At 44.5% G+C, this 20,756-nt stretch overlaps 1 protein-coding gene across 1 annotated transcript in view; it reads left to right on the forward strand.

The window, feature by feature from the left end:
- LOC139573946 (zinc finger protein 236-like) overlaps positions 1-20,756 on the forward strand; it is a 104,829-nt gene that overhangs the window by 4,467 nt on the left and 79,606 nt on the right. Inside the window, exons 3-9 of the mRNA XM_071397953.1 lie at positions 276-440; positions 818-996; positions 1,237-1,367; positions 14,485-14,657; positions 17,231-17,353; positions 17,819-17,989; positions 20,301-20,478. Of these exons, the coding sequence (XP_071254054.1) occupies positions 276-440; positions 818-996; positions 1,237-1,367; positions 14,485-14,657; positions 17,231-17,353; positions 17,819-17,989; positions 20,301-20,478 (1,120 nt within the window). The remainder of the gene's footprint in view (positions 1-275; positions 441-817; positions 997-1,236; positions 1,368-14,484; positions 14,658-17,230; positions 17,354-17,818; positions 17,990-20,300; positions 20,479-20,756) is intronic.

A 20,756-nucleotide genomic window follows, 5' to 3' on the forward strand; every position in this document is an offset into this window, starting at 1 on the left:
ATAGGACTCAGTCACCATTTTTTAAACTTTTAAGTCATTTAGCAGACGGTCCTATCCAGATTGACTTACAGGATCAATAAGGGTTAAGTACCTTGCAAGGGCACGTCGGCAGATTCTTCACCCAATCTGCTTGGTGATTAGAATCAGCGACCTTTCGGTTACTGGCCCAACACTCTTAACCACTAGGCTACCTGCAGTCCACACAGTCACTCACTTGCGTACACTCGCTCACTTACTCACTCATGAACTGTCCTTTCTCTCTTGCTCCCTTCCAGCTTCACCGGTGCGACCAGTGTGCTCAGACGTTTAACGTGGAGTTCAACTTCATGCTCCACAAGTCCACACACGCCACCTCGAACCCCACCTGCCCGGTGTGCCACAAGAAGTTCTCCCGCGTGGCCAGTCTCAAGTCCCATATCATGCTGCATGAGAAGGAGGAGGTCTGTCAATCAGTGATATGATTGAACCCATTCAAACATTAAACAAATGTGATTATCTTGAATCTGCTGGGAAATATGGTTTATCGAAGGTAAAAATGTAATTTGTAGCTGGTGGATTAGCCTACTACTTTTAATTATTTTATTAATTCAATTAATCAATAAACATCTGTGGACTTTTTCACATCAGGTCACAACCATCCTCATAATAATAATGATAATACATATCATTTATATAGGTGACAGCTTTCTAAACTGCAAAGACGTATGATCGACTCATGCGTGTCTTCTGAATTGTGGTCCTTCTCCATCCTCCTCTCGTCTGTGACCTCATCTTCTCATTTCTTTCCCCCCCTCTGTTCTTTCCCTCTCTCCTCTAGAATCTGATCTGTACAGAGTGTGGCGACGAGTTCATTCTCCACAGTCAGCTCATGCTGCATCTGGAGGAGCATCGCAAAGAGCTGTCTGGGGCCAAGGTGTACACCTGCAAGACCTGTAGCAAGGAGTTCAAGATGGCGGGCCAGCTCAAGGAGCACACCAAGACCCACGTCAAGATGAGGTTAGAGAGCGAGGGGACAGTAGCAGAGGGTCTCGGGTTGATTGATACTTTTGTCCAAAGTGCTTGTTTAGCAACACATTACTAAGTGTATTGAGTGCTCTTATCTCCCTGTGTCTTTCTGTTTCCTATTTTTCATTTGGAGGACCAGCAGTTAAATTGTGTTTCAAAAGAACAACCTGACCAAAGAGTGTTTCCACATTGGGTTGATTTCTGTTTCTCTGCACTTGTTTTTTCCGTTAGGCCACTCAGTTCGAATTCCAGAAACTACAAGAAGAATATCGATCGGAGTGGATTCACCAACAGCTGTCAGCACTGTGGCAAGACGTTTAAAAAGCCCAGCCAGCTTGTTCGACACACACGAATACACACAGGTAAGCAAAAGACAGCTGGGTCATGTTCATTATGGCACGCATCAAAAAAACATTTTGCAAATGAAAATGAGTCCCTCCCTGTTTCAATTTGTATTCACGACCGAGGCTTGTTCTGCTTTATACAAGATTTGGATTTGGAGTTGTTGATTTTGAAAGGGAATTAAATGGAGAGCATGAAATAAAATAATGGCCTCAGTCAGTGTGGTGTATCACTGTTGGACACCAGAGGTCTCCACCATGATTGGGAATGATCCTTGCCTCTCATCAAGATATCCAAGATGGCGTAGTAGTAAGGTGTGTTTGTTTAAATATTGTAAAAATTGTGTAAATATTCCGTTTTCTTTTTCGTTTTTTGTATACATTTCAATATATTTCAATCTCTTTTTTCCCCCCAAATTCTGATTAAATATACCTTCCTGCAACCCGCCTCACCCAATGTGGTACGGATCTGCTATAAAAAAAAAAAAATGTATAACTGGAAACTCCATAAGAAGCTAGCCAGCTAATTAGCTACTCGCTATTTAGTCATTGTGTGCCACTGCTAACGGCATTTACCTTTAGCTCAGACACCAGCCGCTTTAACCCGGATAATACCTGCCAGACTGCACAGCGCGATATCAGCCCTGAGCATATCGGACTGCTTTTTTTCCACTACATCACCGGATTCCTGTCGCAAGCTCTGGACCATTACACCGGATCATTGCAGCTAGCTAGCTGCTACCGAGTGGCTATTTTTGCTATCTCCCTTGTCCAGAAGCAAGCACCAGTTAGCCTCGAGCTAGGCCCATCTCTTGGCTAGCAAACTAAGTACACCAACTACAGAACCTCTCCTGTCATTTGACCTGGACCCTTTGTCGACACGGGGCCCCGCCGATCCATCACGACTGGTTTGCTGGTCTACTGACGTAATTCGGCCAATGTGCTCTCAACCGACCTCTGCGTCGTGGATGTCGGTGAAGACCCATCTGCTAGTCCCGGCCGCTAGCTTTTCTACGCTCGCCTAGCGTAGTAACGACTACCGAACGGTTCCCTGTTTCATCTATTGCTGTTCATTGGACCCTATGATCACTCGGCTACACAGCCGATGCCTGCTGGACTGTTCATTAACACAGTACTTCGTTTTGTTTATCTGTCGGCCCCAGCCTCGAACTCAGGCCCTGTGTGTAGCTAACTGACCCTCTCTGCCCATTCATAGCCATTTACCCGTTGTTGTGGTCTTAGCTGTTTACCCATTGTTGTCTTACCCGTTGTTGTCTTAGCTCTCCCAATCAACACCTGTGATTGCTTTATGCCTCTCTCTAATGTCAATATGCCTTGTATACTGTTGTTTAGGGTAGCTCTCATTGTTTTATTTTACTGCGGAGCCCCTAGTCCCGCTCAACATGCCTCAGATAGCTCCGTTGTCCCAACCCCCACACATGCGGAGACTGCACCTAGCTTAACTGGCGCCTCCAAAGATGCAACTTCTCTCATCGTCACTCAATGCCCAGGTTTACCTTCACTGTACTCGCACCCTACCATACCCTTGTCTGTACATGATGCCCTGAATCTATCCTACCACGCCCAGAAATCTGCTCCTTTTATTCTCTGTTCCCAACGCTCTAGACGACTAGTTCTTATAGCCTTTAGCCGTACCCTCATCCTACTCCCCCCCCTCTGTTCCTCTGGTGATGTAGAGGTTAACCCAGCCCCTGTGTGTCCCCAGGCGCTCTCATTTGTTGACTTCTGTAACCGTAAAAGCCTTGGGTTCATGCATGTTAACATCAGAAGCCTCCTCCTTAAGTTTGGTTTATTCACTGCTTTAGCACACTCTGCCAACCCTGATGTCCTAGCCGTGTCTGAATCCTGGCTTAGGAAGGCCACCAAAAACCCGGAAATTCCATCCCCAATTACAACGTTTTCCGTCAAGATAGAACTGCTATAAGGGGCGGAGTTGCAATCTACTGTAGAGATGCCTGCAGAGTTCTGTCCTACTATCCAGGTCTATGCCCAAACAGTTCGAGCAACTACCATCTCGCCAGAAATAAGTCCCTCACTGTTGCCACTTGTTATAGACCCCCCTCAGCTCCCAGCTGTGCCCTGGACACCATATGTGAATTGATTGCCCCCCATCTATCTTCAGAGTTCGTACTGTTAGGTGACCTAAACTGGGATATGCTTAACACCCCGGCCATCCTACAATCTAAGCTAGAAGCCCTCAATCTCACACAAATTATCAAGGAACCTACCAGGTACAACCCTAAATCCGTAAACATGAGCAGCCTCATAGATATCATCCTGACCAACTTGCCCTCTAAATACACTCTGCTGTTTTCAACCAGGATCTCAGCGATCACTGCCTAATTTCCTGTGTCCGTTATGGGTCCTCGGTCAAACAACCACCCCTCATCACTGTCAAAGGCTTCCTAAAACACTTCTGCGGGCAGGCCTTTCTAATCGACCTGGCCCTGGTATCCTGGAAGGATATTGACCTCATCCCGTCAGTAGAGGATGCCTGGTTGTTCTTTAAAAGTGCTTTCCTCACCATCTTAAATATGCATGCCCCTTTCAAAAAATGTAGAACTAAGAACAGATATAGCCCTTGGTTCACTCCAGACTTGACTGCCCTTGACCAGCACAAAAACATCCTGTGGCATACTGCACTAGCATCGAATAGTCCCCACGAAATGCAACTTTTCAGGGAAGTCAGGAACCAATATACACAGTCAGTTAGGAAAGCAAAGGCTAGCTTTTTCAAACATAAATTTGCATCCTGCAGCACTAATTCCAAAAAGTTTTGGGACACTGTAAAGTCCATGGAGAATAAGAGCACCTCCTCCCAGCTGCCTACAGCACTGAGGCTAGGAAACGCTGTCACCACTGATGAATCCACAATAATCGAGAATTTCAATAAGCTTTTCTCTACGGCTGGCCATGCTTTCCACCTGGGTACCCCAACCCTGGCCAACAGCTCTGCACCCCCCGCAGCAACTTGCCCAAGCCCCCCCCCCCCCCTCGCTTTTCCTTCACCCAAATCAAGACAGCTGATGTTCTGATAGAACTGCAAAATCTGGATCCCTACAAATCAGCTGGGGTAGACAATCTGGACCCTCTCTTTAAAATGATCTGCCACAATTGTTGCAACCCCTATTACTAGTCTGTTCAACCTCTCATTTCGTATCATCTGTCATTCCCAAAGATTGGAAAGCGGCCACGGTCATCCCCCTCTTCAAAGGGGGAGACACTCTAGACCCAAATCGGAGGGCCTGTTGTCCGGACCTCTGGCAGTCTCTATGGGGGTGCCACAGGGTTCAATTCTCGGGCCGACTATTTTCTCTGTTTATATCAATGATGTCGCTCTTGCTGCAGGTGATTCTTTGATCCACCTCTATGCAGACGACACCATTCTGTATACATCTGGCACTTCTTTGGACACTGTGTTAACAAACCTCCAAATGAGCTTCAATGCCATACAACACTTCTTCCGTGGCCTCCAAATGCTCTTAAATGCTAGTAAAACGAAAAGCGTGCTCATCAACCGATCGCTTCCCACACCCTACTTGCATCACTACTCTGGACAGTTCTGACTTAGAACATGTGGACAGCTATAAATACCTAGGTGTCTGGCTAGACTGTAAACTCTCCTTCCAGACTCATATTAAGCATTTCCAATCCAAAATTAAATCTAGAATCAGCTTCCTATTTCGCAACAAAGCCTCCTTCACTCCTGCTGCCAAACATACCCTCGTAAAACTGACTATACTACCGATCCTTGACTTCAGCAATGTCATTTACAAAATAGCCTCCAACACTACTCAGCAAATTGGATGCAGTCTATCACAGTGCCATCCGTTTTGTCACCAAAGCCCCAAATACTACCCACCACTGCAACCTGTATGCTCTCATTGGCTGGTCCTCGCTTCATATTCGTCGCCAAACCCACTGGCTCCAGGTCATCTATATTCTTTGCTAGGTAAAGCTCCGGCCTTATCTCAGCTCACTGGTCACCATAGCAACACCCACCCGTAGCATGTGCTCCAGCAGGTATGTTTCACTGGTCATCCCCAAAGCCAACACTTCCTTTGGTCGCCTTTCCTTCCAGTTCTCTGCTGCCATTGACTGGAACGAATAGCAAAAATCACTGAAGTTGGAGACTAATATCTCCCTTACTAACTTTAAGCATCGGCTGTCAGAGCAGCTTACCGATCGCTGCAGCTGTACACAGCCCATCCAACCAACTACCTACCTCATCCCATATATGTTTTTGTTTTTCTGCTCTTTTGCACACCAGTATTTCTACTTGCACATCCTCATCTGCACATCTATCACTCCAGTGTTAATTGCTAAATTGTAATTACTTCGCCACTATGGCCTATTTATTGCCTTACCTCCTTACTTAATTTGCACTCACTGTATACATATTTTTCTATTGTGTTGTTGACTGTACGTTTGTTTATCCCATGTGTAACTCTGTTGTTGTTTTTGTCGCACTGCTTTGCTTTATCTTTGCCAGGTCGCAGTTGTATTTGAGAACTTGTTCTCAACTGGTCTACCTGGTTAAATAAAGGTTAAATAAAAAAAATGAAGTAAAAATAATCAACAAGGACTCCTGTTGCACCAACTAAGGATTCTGTCACAGGAGACTGCTGAGGGGAGAAAAAAAAATTCCCCCGAAACATCCACTAAAATATAATAGTCATACGCTACATGTACTGGGGCATTGTCATGCTGAAACATAAAAGGGCCTTCCCCAAACTGTTGCCACAAAGTTGGAAGTACAGAATCATCTAGACTGTCATTGTAGGCTGTAGCATTGAGATTTCCGTTCACTGGAACTAATGAGCCTGAACCATGAAAAATAGCCCCAGACCACTATTCCTCCTCCAACAGACTTTACAGTTGACACTATGCATTGGGGCAGGTAGCGTTCTCCTGGCATCCGCCAAACTCAGATTTGTCCGTTGGATTGCCAGATGGTGCAGCGTGATTCATCACTCCAGAGAACGTGTTTCCACTGCTCCAGAGTCCAATGGCGGCAAGTTTTACACTACTCCAGCCGACGCATGGCATTGCGCATGGTGATATCAGGCTTGTGTGCGGCTGCTCGGCCATGGAAACCCATTTCATGAAGCTCTCGACGAACAGTTCTTGTGCTGACGTTGCTTCCAGAGGCAGTTTGGAACTCGGTAGTGAGTGTTGCAACCGAGGACAGATGATTTTAGACGTTTCCACTTCACAATAACAGCACTTACAGTTGACCGGGGCAGCTCTAGCAGGGTAAAAAATGTAAGAACTGACTTGTTGGAAAGGTGGCATCCATCTTCACTGAGCTCTTCAGTAAGGCCATGCTGATACCAATGTTTGTCTTTGGAGATATCATGGCTGTGTGCTCAATTTTATACACCTGTCATCAACGGGTGTAGCTGAAATAGCCAAATCCACAAATTTGAAGGGGTGTCCACATACTTTTGTATATGTACAGTAGTGTAGCTTGCCAGTGGTGTGGAGAGTGACCCTGTTTAAACCCACAGTGGCACACACAGCTACCGACAGCTGTGTTGACGCGCACACACATACACACACACACTCGTATGATGCTAAGATGGCGCCGACAGAGATGGTTGCTTCGAGTCCTTTGGAAACTATTCAGTATTTCGTTTTTTTTATGTATTATTTCTTACATTGTTATCCCAGACAATCTTAAGTGTTATTACATACAGCCGGGAAGAACTATTGGATATAAGAGCGACGTCAACTTACCAACATTACGACCAGGAATAAGACTTTTCTAAAGCAGATCCTTTGTTCGGACCACCACCCAGGACAGTGGATCTAATCCCAGAAGCCGACCCAAAACAGCGTCGCCGCAGAAGAGGCAGAGGGAGCGGCCTCCTGGTCAGGCTCAGTAGGCGTGCCCACCGCTTCCGCGCATACTACTCGCCAATGTCCAGTCTCTTGACAACAAGGCAGACGAAATTAGAGCAAGGGTTGCCTTCCAGAGAGACATCGGAGATTGTAACATTCTCTGTTTCACGGAAACATGGCTCTCTCGGGATTCGTTGTCGGAGTCTGATCAGCCACAGGGCTTCTTCATGCGTCGGGCTGGGCTTCTTCATGCGTCGGGCTGACAGAGATAAACACCTCTCTGGGAAGAAGGGCGGGGGTGTATGCTTCATGATTAACGACTCATAGTGTAATCATAACAGTATACAGGAACTCAAGTTCTTCTGCTCACCCAACCTAGAATTCCTTACAATCAAATGCAGGGCATATTATCTCCCAGGAGAGTTCTCGTCAGTTATCTTCACAGCTGTGTATATACCCCCTCAAGCAGACACCACGACGGCCCTCAAGGAACTGTACTGGACTCGATGTATACTGGAAACCATATATCCTGATGCTGCATTTATTGTAGCAGGGGATTTTAACAAAACTAATTTGAGAACAAGGCTACCTAAATTCTATCAGCATATTGATTGCAGCACTCGCACGGGCAATACACTTGATCACTGCTACTCTAACTTCCGCGATGCATACAAGGCCCTCCCTCGCCCTCCCTTCGGCAAATCCGACCAAGACTCCATCTTGCTCCTACAGTCTTATAGGCAAAAACTCAAACAGGATGTACCCATGACTAGAACTATTCAACGCTGGTCTGACCAATCGGAATCCACGCTTCAAGATTGTTTTGATCAAGCGGACTGGGAAATGTTCCGGTCAGCCTCTGAGAATAACATTGATCTATACGCTGACTCTGTGAGTGTATTTATAAGGAAGTGCATTGGAGATGTTGTACCCACTGTGACTATTAAAACCTACCCTAACCAGAAACCGTGGATGGATGGCGGCATTTGCGCAAAACTGAAAGCGCGAACCACATTTTAACCTCTCTAGGGTATGTGGGACGGTAGCGTCTCACCTCGTCAACAGCCAGTGAAACTGCAAATTCAAAACAACAGAAATTCCATAATTAAAATTCCTCAAACATACAAGTATTTTACACCATTTTAAAGTCCATTGTACCATTGTAAATCCAGCCACAGTGTCCGATTTCAAAAAGGCTTTACGACAAAAGCACACCAAACGATTGTTAGGTCAGAGCCCAGTCACAGAAAAACACAGCCATTTTTTCAGCCAAAGAGAGGAGTCACAAAAAGCAGAAATAGAGCTAAAATTAATCACTAACCTTTGATGATCTTCATCAGATGACACTCATAGGACTTCATGTTACACAATACATTTATGTTTTGTTCGGTAAAGGTCATATTTATATCCAAAAATCTTAGTTTACATTGGCGCGTTATATTCAGTAGTTCCAAAACATCCGGTGATTTTGCAGAGAGCCACATCAATTTACAGAAATTCTCATAATAAACATCGCTAAAAGATACAACTGGTATGCATGGAATTTTAGATCCACTTCTCCTTAATGCAACCGCTGTGTCAGATTTAAAAAAAACTTTACGGAAAAAGCACACCATGCAATAATCTGAGTACAGCGCTCAGAGACCAAAACAAGCCATACAGATACCCGCCATGTTGTGGAGTCAACAGAGTTAGAAATAGCATTATAAATATTCACTTACCTTTGACGATCTTCATCAGAATGCACTCCCAGGAATCCCAGTTCCACAATAAATGTTTGTTTTGTTCGATGAAGTCCATCATTTATGTCCAAACACCTCCTTTTTGTTTGTGCGTTTAGCCCAGTAATCAAAATTCTTGACGCGCGATCACTAGGTGCAGACAAAGTCAAAAAGTTCCGTTACAGTCCGTAAATACATGTCAAACGATGTATAGAATCAATCTTTAGGATGTTTTTAACATACATCTTCAATAATGTTCCAACCGGAGAATTCCTTTGTCTTCAGAAATGCAATGGAAAGCAAGCTAACTCTCTCACGTGAACGCGCCTGGTCTGCTCGCGGCTCTCTGGCAGACCTCTGACTCATTCCCCTCTCATTCGCCCCCACTTCAAAGTGGAAGCCTCAAACAAGGTTCTAAAGACTGCTGACATATAGTGGCAGCCTTAGGAAGTGCAATATGACCCCGTTTCCACTGTATCTTGGATAAGCAAAGAGTTTCCCACTTCCTGGTTGGATTTTTTTCTCAGGTTTTTGCCTGCCATATGAGTTCTGTTATACTCACAGACACCATTCAAACATTTTTAGAAACTTCCGAGTGTTTTCTATCCAAATCTACTAATAATATCCATATCCTAGCATCTGGGCCTGAGTAGCAGGCAGTTTACTCTGGGCACGCTTTTCATCCGGATGTGAAAATACTGCCCCCTACCCAAGAGAGGTTAACCATGGAAAGAGGAGTGGGAATATGGCCGAATTATATAAACATTGTAGTTATTCCCTCTGCAAAGCAAACAAACAAGCGAAATGTCGGTATAGGGACAAAGTGGTGTCGCAATTCAACGGCTCAGACGTATGTGACAGCAAATCGTGGTCTACAAAAAGAAAACCAGCCACGTTATGGACACCGACGTCTCGCTTCCAGACACACAAACACCATCTTTGCCCGCTTTGAGGATAATACAGCGCCACTGTCGCGGCCCGCTACCAAGGACTGTGGGATCTCCTTCTCCGTGGCCGTTGTGAGTAAAACATTTAAACATGTTAACCCTCACAAGGCTGCAGACCAGCTGGCTGGTGTGTTTACGGACATATTCAATCGCTCCCTATCCAAGTCTGCTGTCCCCACATGCTTCAAGATGGCCACCATTGTTCCTGTACCCAAGAAGGTAACTGAACTAAATGACTACCGCCCCGTAGCACTCACTTCTGTCATCCTGAAGTGCTTTGAGAGACCTGTCAAGGATCATATCACCTCCACCTTACCTGCCACCCTAGACCCACTTCAGTTTGCATACCGCCCCCAACAGGTCCACAGACGATGCATTCGCCATCACACTGCACACTGCCCTATCCCATCTGGACGAGAGGAATACCTATGTAAGAATGCTGTTTATTGACTACAGCTCAGCATTCAACACCATAGTACCCTCCAAGCTCATCATTAAGCTTGTGGCTCTGGGTCTCAACCCCGCCCTGTGCAATTGGGTCCTGGACTTTCTGACGGGCCGCCCCCAGGTGGTGAAGTTAGGAAACATTTCTGCTTCGCTGATCCTCAACACTGGGCCCCCACAAGGGTGCGTGCTCAGCCCCCTTCTGTACTCCCTGTTCACCCATGACTGCGTGGCCATGCACTCTTCCAACTCAATCATCAAGTTTGCAGACGACACAACAGTAGTGGGCTTGATTACCAACAACGACGAGACTGCCTACAGGGAAGAGGTGAGGGCACTTGGAGTGTGGTGTTAGCAAAACAACCTCTCACTCAAAGTCAACAAATCAAAGGAGATGATCGTGGACTTCAGGAAACAGCAGAGGGAGCGATCCCCTATCCACATCGACGGGACAGTAATGGAGAAGGTGGAAAGTTTTAAGTGTCTCGGCGTACACATCACAGACAAACTGAATGGTCCACCCACACAGACAGTGTGGTGAAGGCGCAACAGTGCCTCTTCAACCTCAGGAGGCTGAAGAAATTTGGCTTGTCACCTAAAACCCTGACAGACTTTCACAGATGCGCAATCGAGAGCATCCTGTCAGGCTGTATCACCGCCTGGTACGGCAACTGCACCGCCCTCAACAGCAGGGCTCTCCAGAGGGTTGTGCGGTCTGCACAACGCATCACTGGGAACAAACTACCTGCCCTCCAAGACACTTACAGCACCTGATGTCACAGGAAGGCCAAAATAATCAAGCACTACAACCTCCCGAACCACTGTCTGTTCACCCCGCTACCATCCAGAAGGCGAGGTCTGTACAGAAGGCCAGCATGGCTAGAAAGCCAGCATCCCAGAGTTGCTTCTTTACTGTTGACGTTGAGACTGGTGTTGCGGGTACTATTTAATGAAGCTGCCAGTTGAGGACTTGTGAGGCGTCTGTTTCTCAAACTAGACACTTATGTACTTGTCCTCTTGCTCAGTTTGCACTGTTCTGTGAAGGGAGTTGTACGAGATCTTCAGTTTCTTGGCAATTTCTCATATAGAATAGCCTTCATTTCTCAGAAAAAGAATAGACTGATGAGTTTCAGAAGAAAGTTCCTTGTTTCTGGCCATGTTGAGCCTTTAATCGAAACCAGAAATGCTGATGCTCCAGCTATTCAACTAGTCTAAAGAAGGCCAGTTTTATTGCTGCTTTAATCAGTACAACAATTTTCAGCTGTGCTAACATAATTGCAAAAGGGTTTTCTAATGATCATTTAGCGTTTTAAAATGATAAACTTGGATTAGCTAACACAATGTGCCATTGGAACACAGGAGTGATGGTTGCTGATAATGGGCCTCTGTACGCCTGTGTAGATATTCCATAAATCAGCCGTTTCCAGCTACCATAGTCATTTCCAACATTAACTATGTCTACACTGTATTTCTGATCAATTTGATGTTATTTTAATGGACAACATTTTTTGCTTTTCTTTCAAAAACAAAGACATTTCTAAGTGACCCCAAACTTTTGAACGGTAGTGTACATATCCTTATTCCTCCCTTTTAGATTTGTGTGTATTAGGTAGTTGTTGGGGAATTGTTCGATTACTTGTTAGATATTACTGCACTGTCGGAAATAGAAGCACAAGCATTTCGCTACACTCTCATTAATATCTGCTAACCATGTGTATGTGAAAACAAAGGAGAGCCGCACACTCTAGGAGCTCAGATGCAAAAATACAATATCCAACGTTTCGACAGCCAAGCTGTCTTCATATAACCATGTGTATGTGACCAATAAAATTTGATTTGAAATAATCTTAACATTTTCAGAAGTTGCCATTCTTCACCAATGCACCTACTGCTTTCCTTTCGGACATATCACCTGAGATAAGTGCTCATTAAGTGCAGACTCCCAGCCCAGACTCCTGAGTTCATTCAGAGCTTCAGCTCTCCTTCCTCACTGAGCCCCCCCCATGCCACCTCATCTTAATGTTAATTTGTGTGCTAGATGGATGACTAATGCTGTGCTGGAAATGGTTGGCCTGTGCTCTGAATCTCAAACAGCACATTAAGGGGATATGCTGAAGTGGAGCTATGGGGCTTTAAGCTCAGCCTGCAGGCTCCAGTCAGCTAAGTATCCACCTCTGCTCTGATTCTACATCCTCGTTGTCTAAAGCAAGGCAGGTTAGTCCCTGTGGGCTTCTCAGCTTAGCTAAACTCAGATCTCCCTGAGCAGTCAGGCTTCAAGACAGGTTACTCAAACAAGACTGCTCTTCTCTGTGTCACGGAGGCTCTTTGCACTGCCAAAGCTGACTCTCTCTCCTCAGGTCTAGGAGGTTAAAAACAATCTCCTGCCTTCGACACCGTGAACCATCAGATCCTCCTCTCCACCCTCTCAGGGCTGGGCGTCTCATGCTCTGCACACTCTTGGATTGCATCCTACCTGGTAGGCTGCTCTTACCAGGTGACGTGGAGAGGATCTGTGGCTGCACCACGTACTCTACTGGTGTCTCCCAGGGCTCAGTTCTAGGCCCTCTCCTCTTCTCTCTATATACCAAATCACTCGGCTCCGTCATATCCTCACATTGTCTCTCCTATCATTGCTATACGAATGACACTCAACTACTTTTCTCCTTCACCATTTCTGACACCCAGGTGACGGACATCTCTGCGTGCCTGGCAGATATCTCAACTTGGATGTCGGCCCACCACCTCAAGCTCAACTTAGACAAGATGGAGCTGCTCTTTACACAGGAAGCGGCGCAGGTCCTAATCCAGGCACTGTCCTCTCCCGTCTGGACTACTTCAACTCGCTGTTGGCTGGCCTCCGCTTGTGCCATCAAATCCCTGCAACATATCCAGAATGCTACAGCCCGCCTGGTTTTAACCTTCCCAAGTGCTCTCACGTCACCCTGCTCCTCCACACACTCCACTGGCTTCCAGTCGAAGCTCGCATCCACTACAAGACCATGGTGCTTACCTACGGAACAGCAAGAGGAACTGCCCCTCCCTACCTTCAGGCTATGCTCAAGCCCTACACTCCAACCCGAGCACTCTGTTCTGCCACCTCAGGTCTCTTGGCCCTCTCACCCCTATGGGAGGGCAGCTCCCACACAGCCCAGTCCAAGCTCTTCTCTGTCCTGGCACCCCGATGGTGGAACCAGCTTCCCACCTGAAGCCAGGACAGCAAAGTCCCTGCCCATCTTCCCAAAACATCTGAAACTCTACCTCTTCAAACAGTATCTTAAATAATCCTCCTCCTCATCTCGGGACTAAAATGTAAGCAGTGGTTTTCCTGCGGGATATAGACCCCTTTCTGTGTTTGCAAACATTGCCACACGAGGGCGATGTGTGCAAGTTGGTGGCAGAATAAGGGGGAGTTCTAATAGAATGCCAGCAAAAAAAGAGACTCTATTTACATGTTGCTTATGAGTGCATTTCACAGTAATTTTGGATTATAATTAGATATTTAAGGCTCTTATGAATTTCCTGCTTAATATAATGTTTGTGTCCTCGCAAATCAACTGCATTATATTAACACTTCAACTTCAACCAGTAAAGTGTGTCGTGTGCTGGGAGAGGGTCTATTTACTGGCGTGTCCGTCCTCTCTCCTTTCCCTTTGTACCCCCTCAGGTGTATCTCTACCCCCTCAGGTGTATTGAGTAGTGTGTGTTATCTCTTTACCATTCTCTCCCTCTCTTTCTCTCCATACCAACGAGGTATACTTAAGCAATAAGGTCAGAGGAGGTGTGGTATATGGCCACGGTTAAGGGCTGTGGAGTGCAGCCCTTAGCCATGATATATTGACCATATATCACCCCCCCCCCAAGGACCCTTGTTGCTATTATAAACTGGTTACTAATGTAATTAGAGTAGTAAAACTAAATGTTTTGCCATACCTGTGGTATACGGCCTATCAGAATTCAGGGCTCAAACCACCGAGTTTATATTGAGTTTTACACCATGGGATTGTTGAATACTTGTTTCTGATTGGCTTGAATGGCATTCTAGAGTGTGCATTTCCCTATAATGCACAGTATAATTGCACGGTATAATTCAATGGCAATGAAGTTCATTCTTACATTTTTTTTAGCTATCCTCCCACCTATCCTCTCTCCTTTCCCACCCAGGTGAGCGACCGTACAAGTGCAGCCACTGTAGCAAGGCCTTCAACCAGAAAGTGGTGCTGCAGACCCATATGGTGAGGCACACGGGAGAGAAGCCCCACCTCTGCATCTTTTGCCCCTCTTCCTTCTCGCAGAAGGGCAACCTGCACTCGCATGTCCAGAGAGTGCACTCTGAGGTAAACAACCAACTAACTACATCACCTGGCACATCTCTGTTGCCCTTGTCTTTAATCAGTAGACTGGATGTAATTCTTATTGTTATCACCAAATAACTTTCACCTGTCTGATCCTCCAAATTTGTCCGCTAGTGTCTACAGGTAATGTGTATATACATTCAAAAGTTTGGACACACCTACTCATTTTAGGGTTTTACATTGTAGAATAATAGTGAAGACATCAAAACTATGAAATAACTCATATGGAATCGTGTGCCTTGACAGCCACCCTTTGCCTTGACAGCTTTGCACACTGTTGGCATTCTCTCAACCAGCTTCATGAGGTAGTCACCTGGAATGCATTTAAATTAACAGGTGTGTCTTGTTAAGTTATGTCTTCACTATTATACTACAATGTAGAAAATAGTAAAAATAAAGAAAACCCTGGAATGAGTAGGTGTGTCCTAACTTTTGACTGGTGCTGTATATTTTAGCAATTACATTTACTTTTGATACTTAAGTACATTTTAAACCAAATACTTTTTAGATATTTACTCAATTTGTATTTTACTGAGTAACTTTCACTTTTACTTGAGTCATTTTCTATTAAGTTATCTTTTACTCAAGTATGATAATTGGGTACTTTTTCCACCACTGATCTTTATCAAGGGTGTCCATAATTTCGGACCCCACTGTCTATACCACTTAGGGTAGAGTCTAAGGCTCTCGGGACTGACTTTACCACTCAGAAAAGAAGGCTTCCATTCTATTACACTATCTGCAAAAGAGCTTGTTCATTTAAAAAAAAAGCCTCTGCATGCATTCTGATTACAGACAAAATCGTACATTGTCATTGGTAAGAAATGGATTTGATATGGGGTGGGTCTTGTCTCTTCAGACCTTTGACCCCCCCCCCCCCCTTTGTCTTTAATCAGTTAGATATACAGAAATAAAATAGAACATTATTATGAAACAGAAGCTTCTATTACTGATGTAGCAACATTGCACACATCTGTGATATTTTCACATATTTGACATTCCATGGGAAAATAATGAGCCTAAATGAAAAGCAGTCTCTGGGTAATTCTGTGTGATGATTGCAGTCGAGGAGTTGGTGTTTATAGGCAGAAGTTTTGAGTGACTGGCTGTACGCTCTTCTGGACCTGAGTGCTACTTTCATCGTATTTGTGTCCGCTAGTCATCATTACTTACATCTGTGCAAATGAGGACATGCAAATGTGAGGCTTTGTCCTTTTTATTGAGTGGCCAACTCAATCAGCTAGCTTTTCAATTTTCCACACCCCTCACAACAAATACATGTGATAGTTTTATCAACCAAACATTTTTTACGGAGCCCGTCAAATTATTATAATTTTTTTAACAAATGGGGAAGAGAGTCTAAAGAGCGTCCGTAGCGTTTATTTTGTCCGTCAGTGCTAACTGGCAATGACGCAGTGGGGCTGATTGAATCTCCCCCGAAGCCCCAAACCGCAGCTGTTCAACGTTTTTGAATAATGCATGTGATTCTCACGAGTGTCCCTCAACATACTCTGGCAGTCAGGACCTCGGCTTTATGAACGGACTTCATGAATATATTAAAGTCAAATGTGAGTGGGAATACATTTCATAAGCAGAAGCATCTGGAATATGGACAGGGAAGTGGAACCGTTTTTAGATTACCCCAACGTTTTTGCATGAAATTGTTCTCTATCCTAATCGCTGCCTTATATTAGATTGCCCTTTTTAAAATATCAGAAGATGGATATTTGTAATATCTGTCTTGGCTGAAGATAAAATATGTATAATGTATACACTGATTGTACAAAACATTAGGAACACCTGCTCTTTCCATGGCATGGACTGACCAGGTGAATCCAGGTGAAGGCTATGATCCCTTATTGTCACTTGTTAAATCCACTTCAATCGTTGTAGATGAAGGGGAGGAGATGGGTTAAAGAAGGATTTTTAAGTCTTGTGACAATTGATTGTGTATGTGTGCCAGCCATTCAGAGGGTGAATGGGCAGGACAAAATGGGCGGCAGGTAGCCTAGTGGTTAGAGCGTTGGGCCAGTAACAAGAAAGGTTGCTATATCGAATCCCAGAGCTGACAAGGTAAAAATATGTCGTTCTGCCCCTGAACAAGGCAGTTAATCCAAGGCCGTCATTGTAAATAAGAATTTGTTCTTAACTGACTTGCCTAGTTAAATAAAGGTTCAATTAAAAAAGACTTCAGTGGCTTTTGAATGGGTTATGGTAATAGGTGCCAGGCGCACTGGTTTGAGTGTCAAACCCAGCAGCGTTGCAGTTATTTTCACAGTTTCCTGTGTGTATCAAGAACCCACCCAAAGGAAATACAGGCAACTTGACACAACTGTGGGAAGTATTGGATTCAACATAGGCCAGCATCCCTGTGAAATGCTTTCGACACCTTGTAGAGTCCATGCCCCAATGAATTGTGGCTGTTCTGAGGGCAAAAGTGGGAGGTGTTCCTCATGTTTTGTACACTCGGTGTACTGTAAATCTTAGTTGGTATTAAATTATAATGACATGGTATTAGGTCGTTTTATGTTGTTTTTACCTATGTGTCTCTTCAGCTTACGGGAGTACCACTGTTCCCGTGCATGGACTGTAGCTGTGTGTTCAAAAAGCTGGGCAGTCTCAACGCCCACATCAGCAAGATGCACATCTTGCTCATAGAGGAATCGGCCAACACACAGGTGAGTGAGTGCATGCAGATGATGTGAACTTCTAGAAGTTTCTCCTGATTCGGTTTCTGACCTCTGCATTCAGTTTGTTGCCTCGCGCTGCAGCTAGCTTGATGCTGAGTGATCAGACACACACGCCCACACCGGAACCTCCCTGTAGCTCTACCACTACATGCAGATTTTTATGTAATTATTTCAGAGTGGGGCTCAATATAAAAAAGCCTCTCATTTTCATAATATGTCATTGTGTTTTTGTAAGTTAATGGAACCTTGAAAATCAGGTGTTCAGGTAGACTATTAATTAGGTGAACTAAGCTTCCATAAAAAAAATTCGCTCATCTATGATGCACTGCAAAAAAACAAAACAAGATTGAAAATGCTCTACGCTGCTCAGATCAGCTCACCTCTGCCATTCTCAGTATTCCCTTTTCTCCTCCCATTCTCTCCACCTTCACACCCTCCCTCGCTGTCCCGTAGGAGGTGGAGTCGGGTCAGGGTGTGGCGGGGTCAGAGGGCAGCGAGGTGGTGACTGACGTGATCCAGCAGCTCCTAGAGCTGTCAGAGCAGGTGACAGGGGAGGGGACCCAGTCACAGTCCCAAGAACAGACCATCACCATGGAGACGGCTATCAACCAGGACATCCTACAGGTGGGAACCATAACACAGGAATTACACGTAGATACACATGCGCAAAAGCGTACAAGCACAGACACACAAACGCACTCACTCACACATACATGTACATACACATACACAGCTGTCTTACTATACTTGAGAGAACTTTTTGGGGACCAATTCAAAGTCCTATTTTCCCTAAACCTTACCCTAACCTTAACCCTTAACCCTAATTGTAACCTTAAACTTAACCCCTAAGCCTAAAATAGCCTTTTTTACAAGTGAGGACTGGGAAAATGTTAGAATTTCTCTGAATTTTAGTCTACTAATTTTAGTCTACTATTCTTGTGATGACTTCTGGTACCGATTTCTAGAAAACAGTAGGCTATATTGATTTAAACTGGTGTTGAGAACAACGCGGCAGAGGTGGACGGCAGCGGAGTGAGGAGACGGGGAAACAGCCATTGGGCCTAGAAAAAGCGCAGTGAGAGGAAAACTCACCTTAGTTATGATCAACTGAATGATGAAAATATTAGAATAAAGTAGGCTAATGCAATTGAAGGTATGTATCAAATTCTTGCTTGGACTGAAACTCCTGAAGTCATATCCAACCTTTATACTCATTTAAAGCAATAGTCGTGTGTGTGTGGTCACCTAGGTGATCATTTCAGCACTGTTTTGATTGGGACACCGCGCTGCTTTGAGACAAGCGTGGGGGATTCTTCTCTTTCTCACTGAATCTCCATTTGGATATTTGGTAACAATTAAGCTGGGGAAATGTTAACTAAATTGAGACGAGTGCTAATGATCATCTTTATACTAGTTTGCTCATTATATTAGCTGATCAGAACATTTTGCTAGCATGTTATACGAGTGGATTTTTCTCTTCACTTGCGTAGTAGCCTGTCTTACTCCCGTCCAAAAGCCTGGGACTTGTCTCATAATCAATCAATGTGATTTAGTTTGTCTGTCTGTATATTTGGTTAATTGATCTCTGGCTGGACAAGTGGAAGTGGTAGCTAATTTATTCGTTCACTGATCAGAAACATTTAGCATGAAATAATGTAGCCTAAATCAAGTGTATCTGTTGTCTTATATAGAGCCTAGGCTATTTTCCTATCATCCCAATTCCACTGAAACCCAAAATCCTGACTCCTGACTCATATGAAAAATCCTAACTTTATTCTGTAATCCAGGGTTTGGATTATCAAAGCACATCTCGCCTATGCATGTCAAAATACCGCTATGACATTTCACCCACTTCTCTGCGCTGTCTCATGTTGCTGCCCATATGAGAGCTTCGGTAGAGAATGTGTGATCAACAAACGGTGGGAGTAGATATGGATATTTTACCTTTAAACATAGATAAAAATATAAGATACCTTGATATTTAAACAATTTCCTCTTCATCTCCCCGTTATTCATGAGCTGATCTGTGATCTGTATAATCATCAACTAGATTTAGCCAAATGGGAGATATTCTGTCATTAGTAGGAGGTTATCTAGCAAGTTTAGCAATTTTGCTCAATTGACTTTTGTTTGACTGCAATTTACAAAGTTGGTATTATTCGACAACGCTATAGCCTGCTCGGGGTGCACTCTGTGTGTGCTCTGTGTCGACATAACCTAGGCCTACTGCTGAAATGCGCTGAATTAATTGAGGAACATGATTTTGCAATACACAACAATGTCATTGGCGATCAAAGTTACTCTGTCGTTACTAAATGTCAGTTTCACTTGCTGTGAAATCTTTAAATAGTGGCACAGCGACAATCTTATTTTGTGAGAACCCTGGCATATCTTGGTTTTAAACTTGGTTTTGAATGGGAATCGGTTTCTGGCTCATTTAAATGTCAGACCAGGCTTGGGCTTCAGCTCACCAGGCTTGGGCCGGACCGGGATCGAAATTTCAGTTATGCTTCTGATGCGAACTCCATTCGGGTCTCGTGTGCAGTCTGGCAGTGTCAATTATGCGTGTGTTTGAATTTGTGATGACTTTGTGTGAAGTAAATACGCTAGGCTAAAGGATTCTATGCGACAACCTGTTTGTATATTGTGCTATTCTATTTTTTTGCCAATCTGCTGCTGCGCATGTTGTGTATTTCGTGGAATTGCATTAGTGCGACATTGGGGGAAAGTGTTGTGATTTCCCTTTTTTTGGGAAACTTGAAGAGTGGGCCCAGGACAGTCCCGGGATCCCGGTTACCGATGTTAATCCCTAGTGTCATGTAGCCTAGCTCGGCATACAGCACAGTATTGCCCAATACTATGGATGGGAAAATGTACTAATACATAGTATTAGTCACAGTTTTTGTTAAACCCTGTCACCCCTGAACCCACACAGCAAGCCCTGGAGAACAGTGGGTTGAGCGTGGTTCAGTCCCAGACCAACGGAGCGGCCAGACAGACTCAGAGCCATGCCGCCGAGGGGGCTCTACCTGACAGTAAGAAGTTACCAGGCCAGGACAAAACCGCCAAGAAGGAGAAGAGAAGTATCTTCAGAAAACCTGTACAGATGCCAGGTAGGGCATACCCCAAATAATGTCCATGTGTGCTTGTGTATGTCACCCTCTCTCAGTTCCATTTCAACTCCATCAATTTACTTGCTCGTTAAATGTCCATTGACAGTATTCAGACCCCTTCCCTTTTTCCACATTTTGTGACATTACAGCCTTATTCTAAAATGGGTTAAATAAATGTTTTTCCTTATCAATACCCCATAATGACAAAGCGAAAAAAGGTTTTTAAAAGTCTTTGCAAATGTATTAAAAATAAACAACAGAAATAGCTTATTTACATG

The sequence above is a fragment of the Salvelinus alpinus genome, chromosome 4 (assembly GCF_045679555.1).
Source record: "Salvelinus alpinus chromosome 4, SLU_Salpinus.1, whole genome shotgun sequence".
Taxonomy (NCBI): domain Eukaryota; kingdom Metazoa; phylum Chordata; class Actinopteri; order Salmoniformes; family Salmonidae; genus Salvelinus; species Salvelinus alpinus.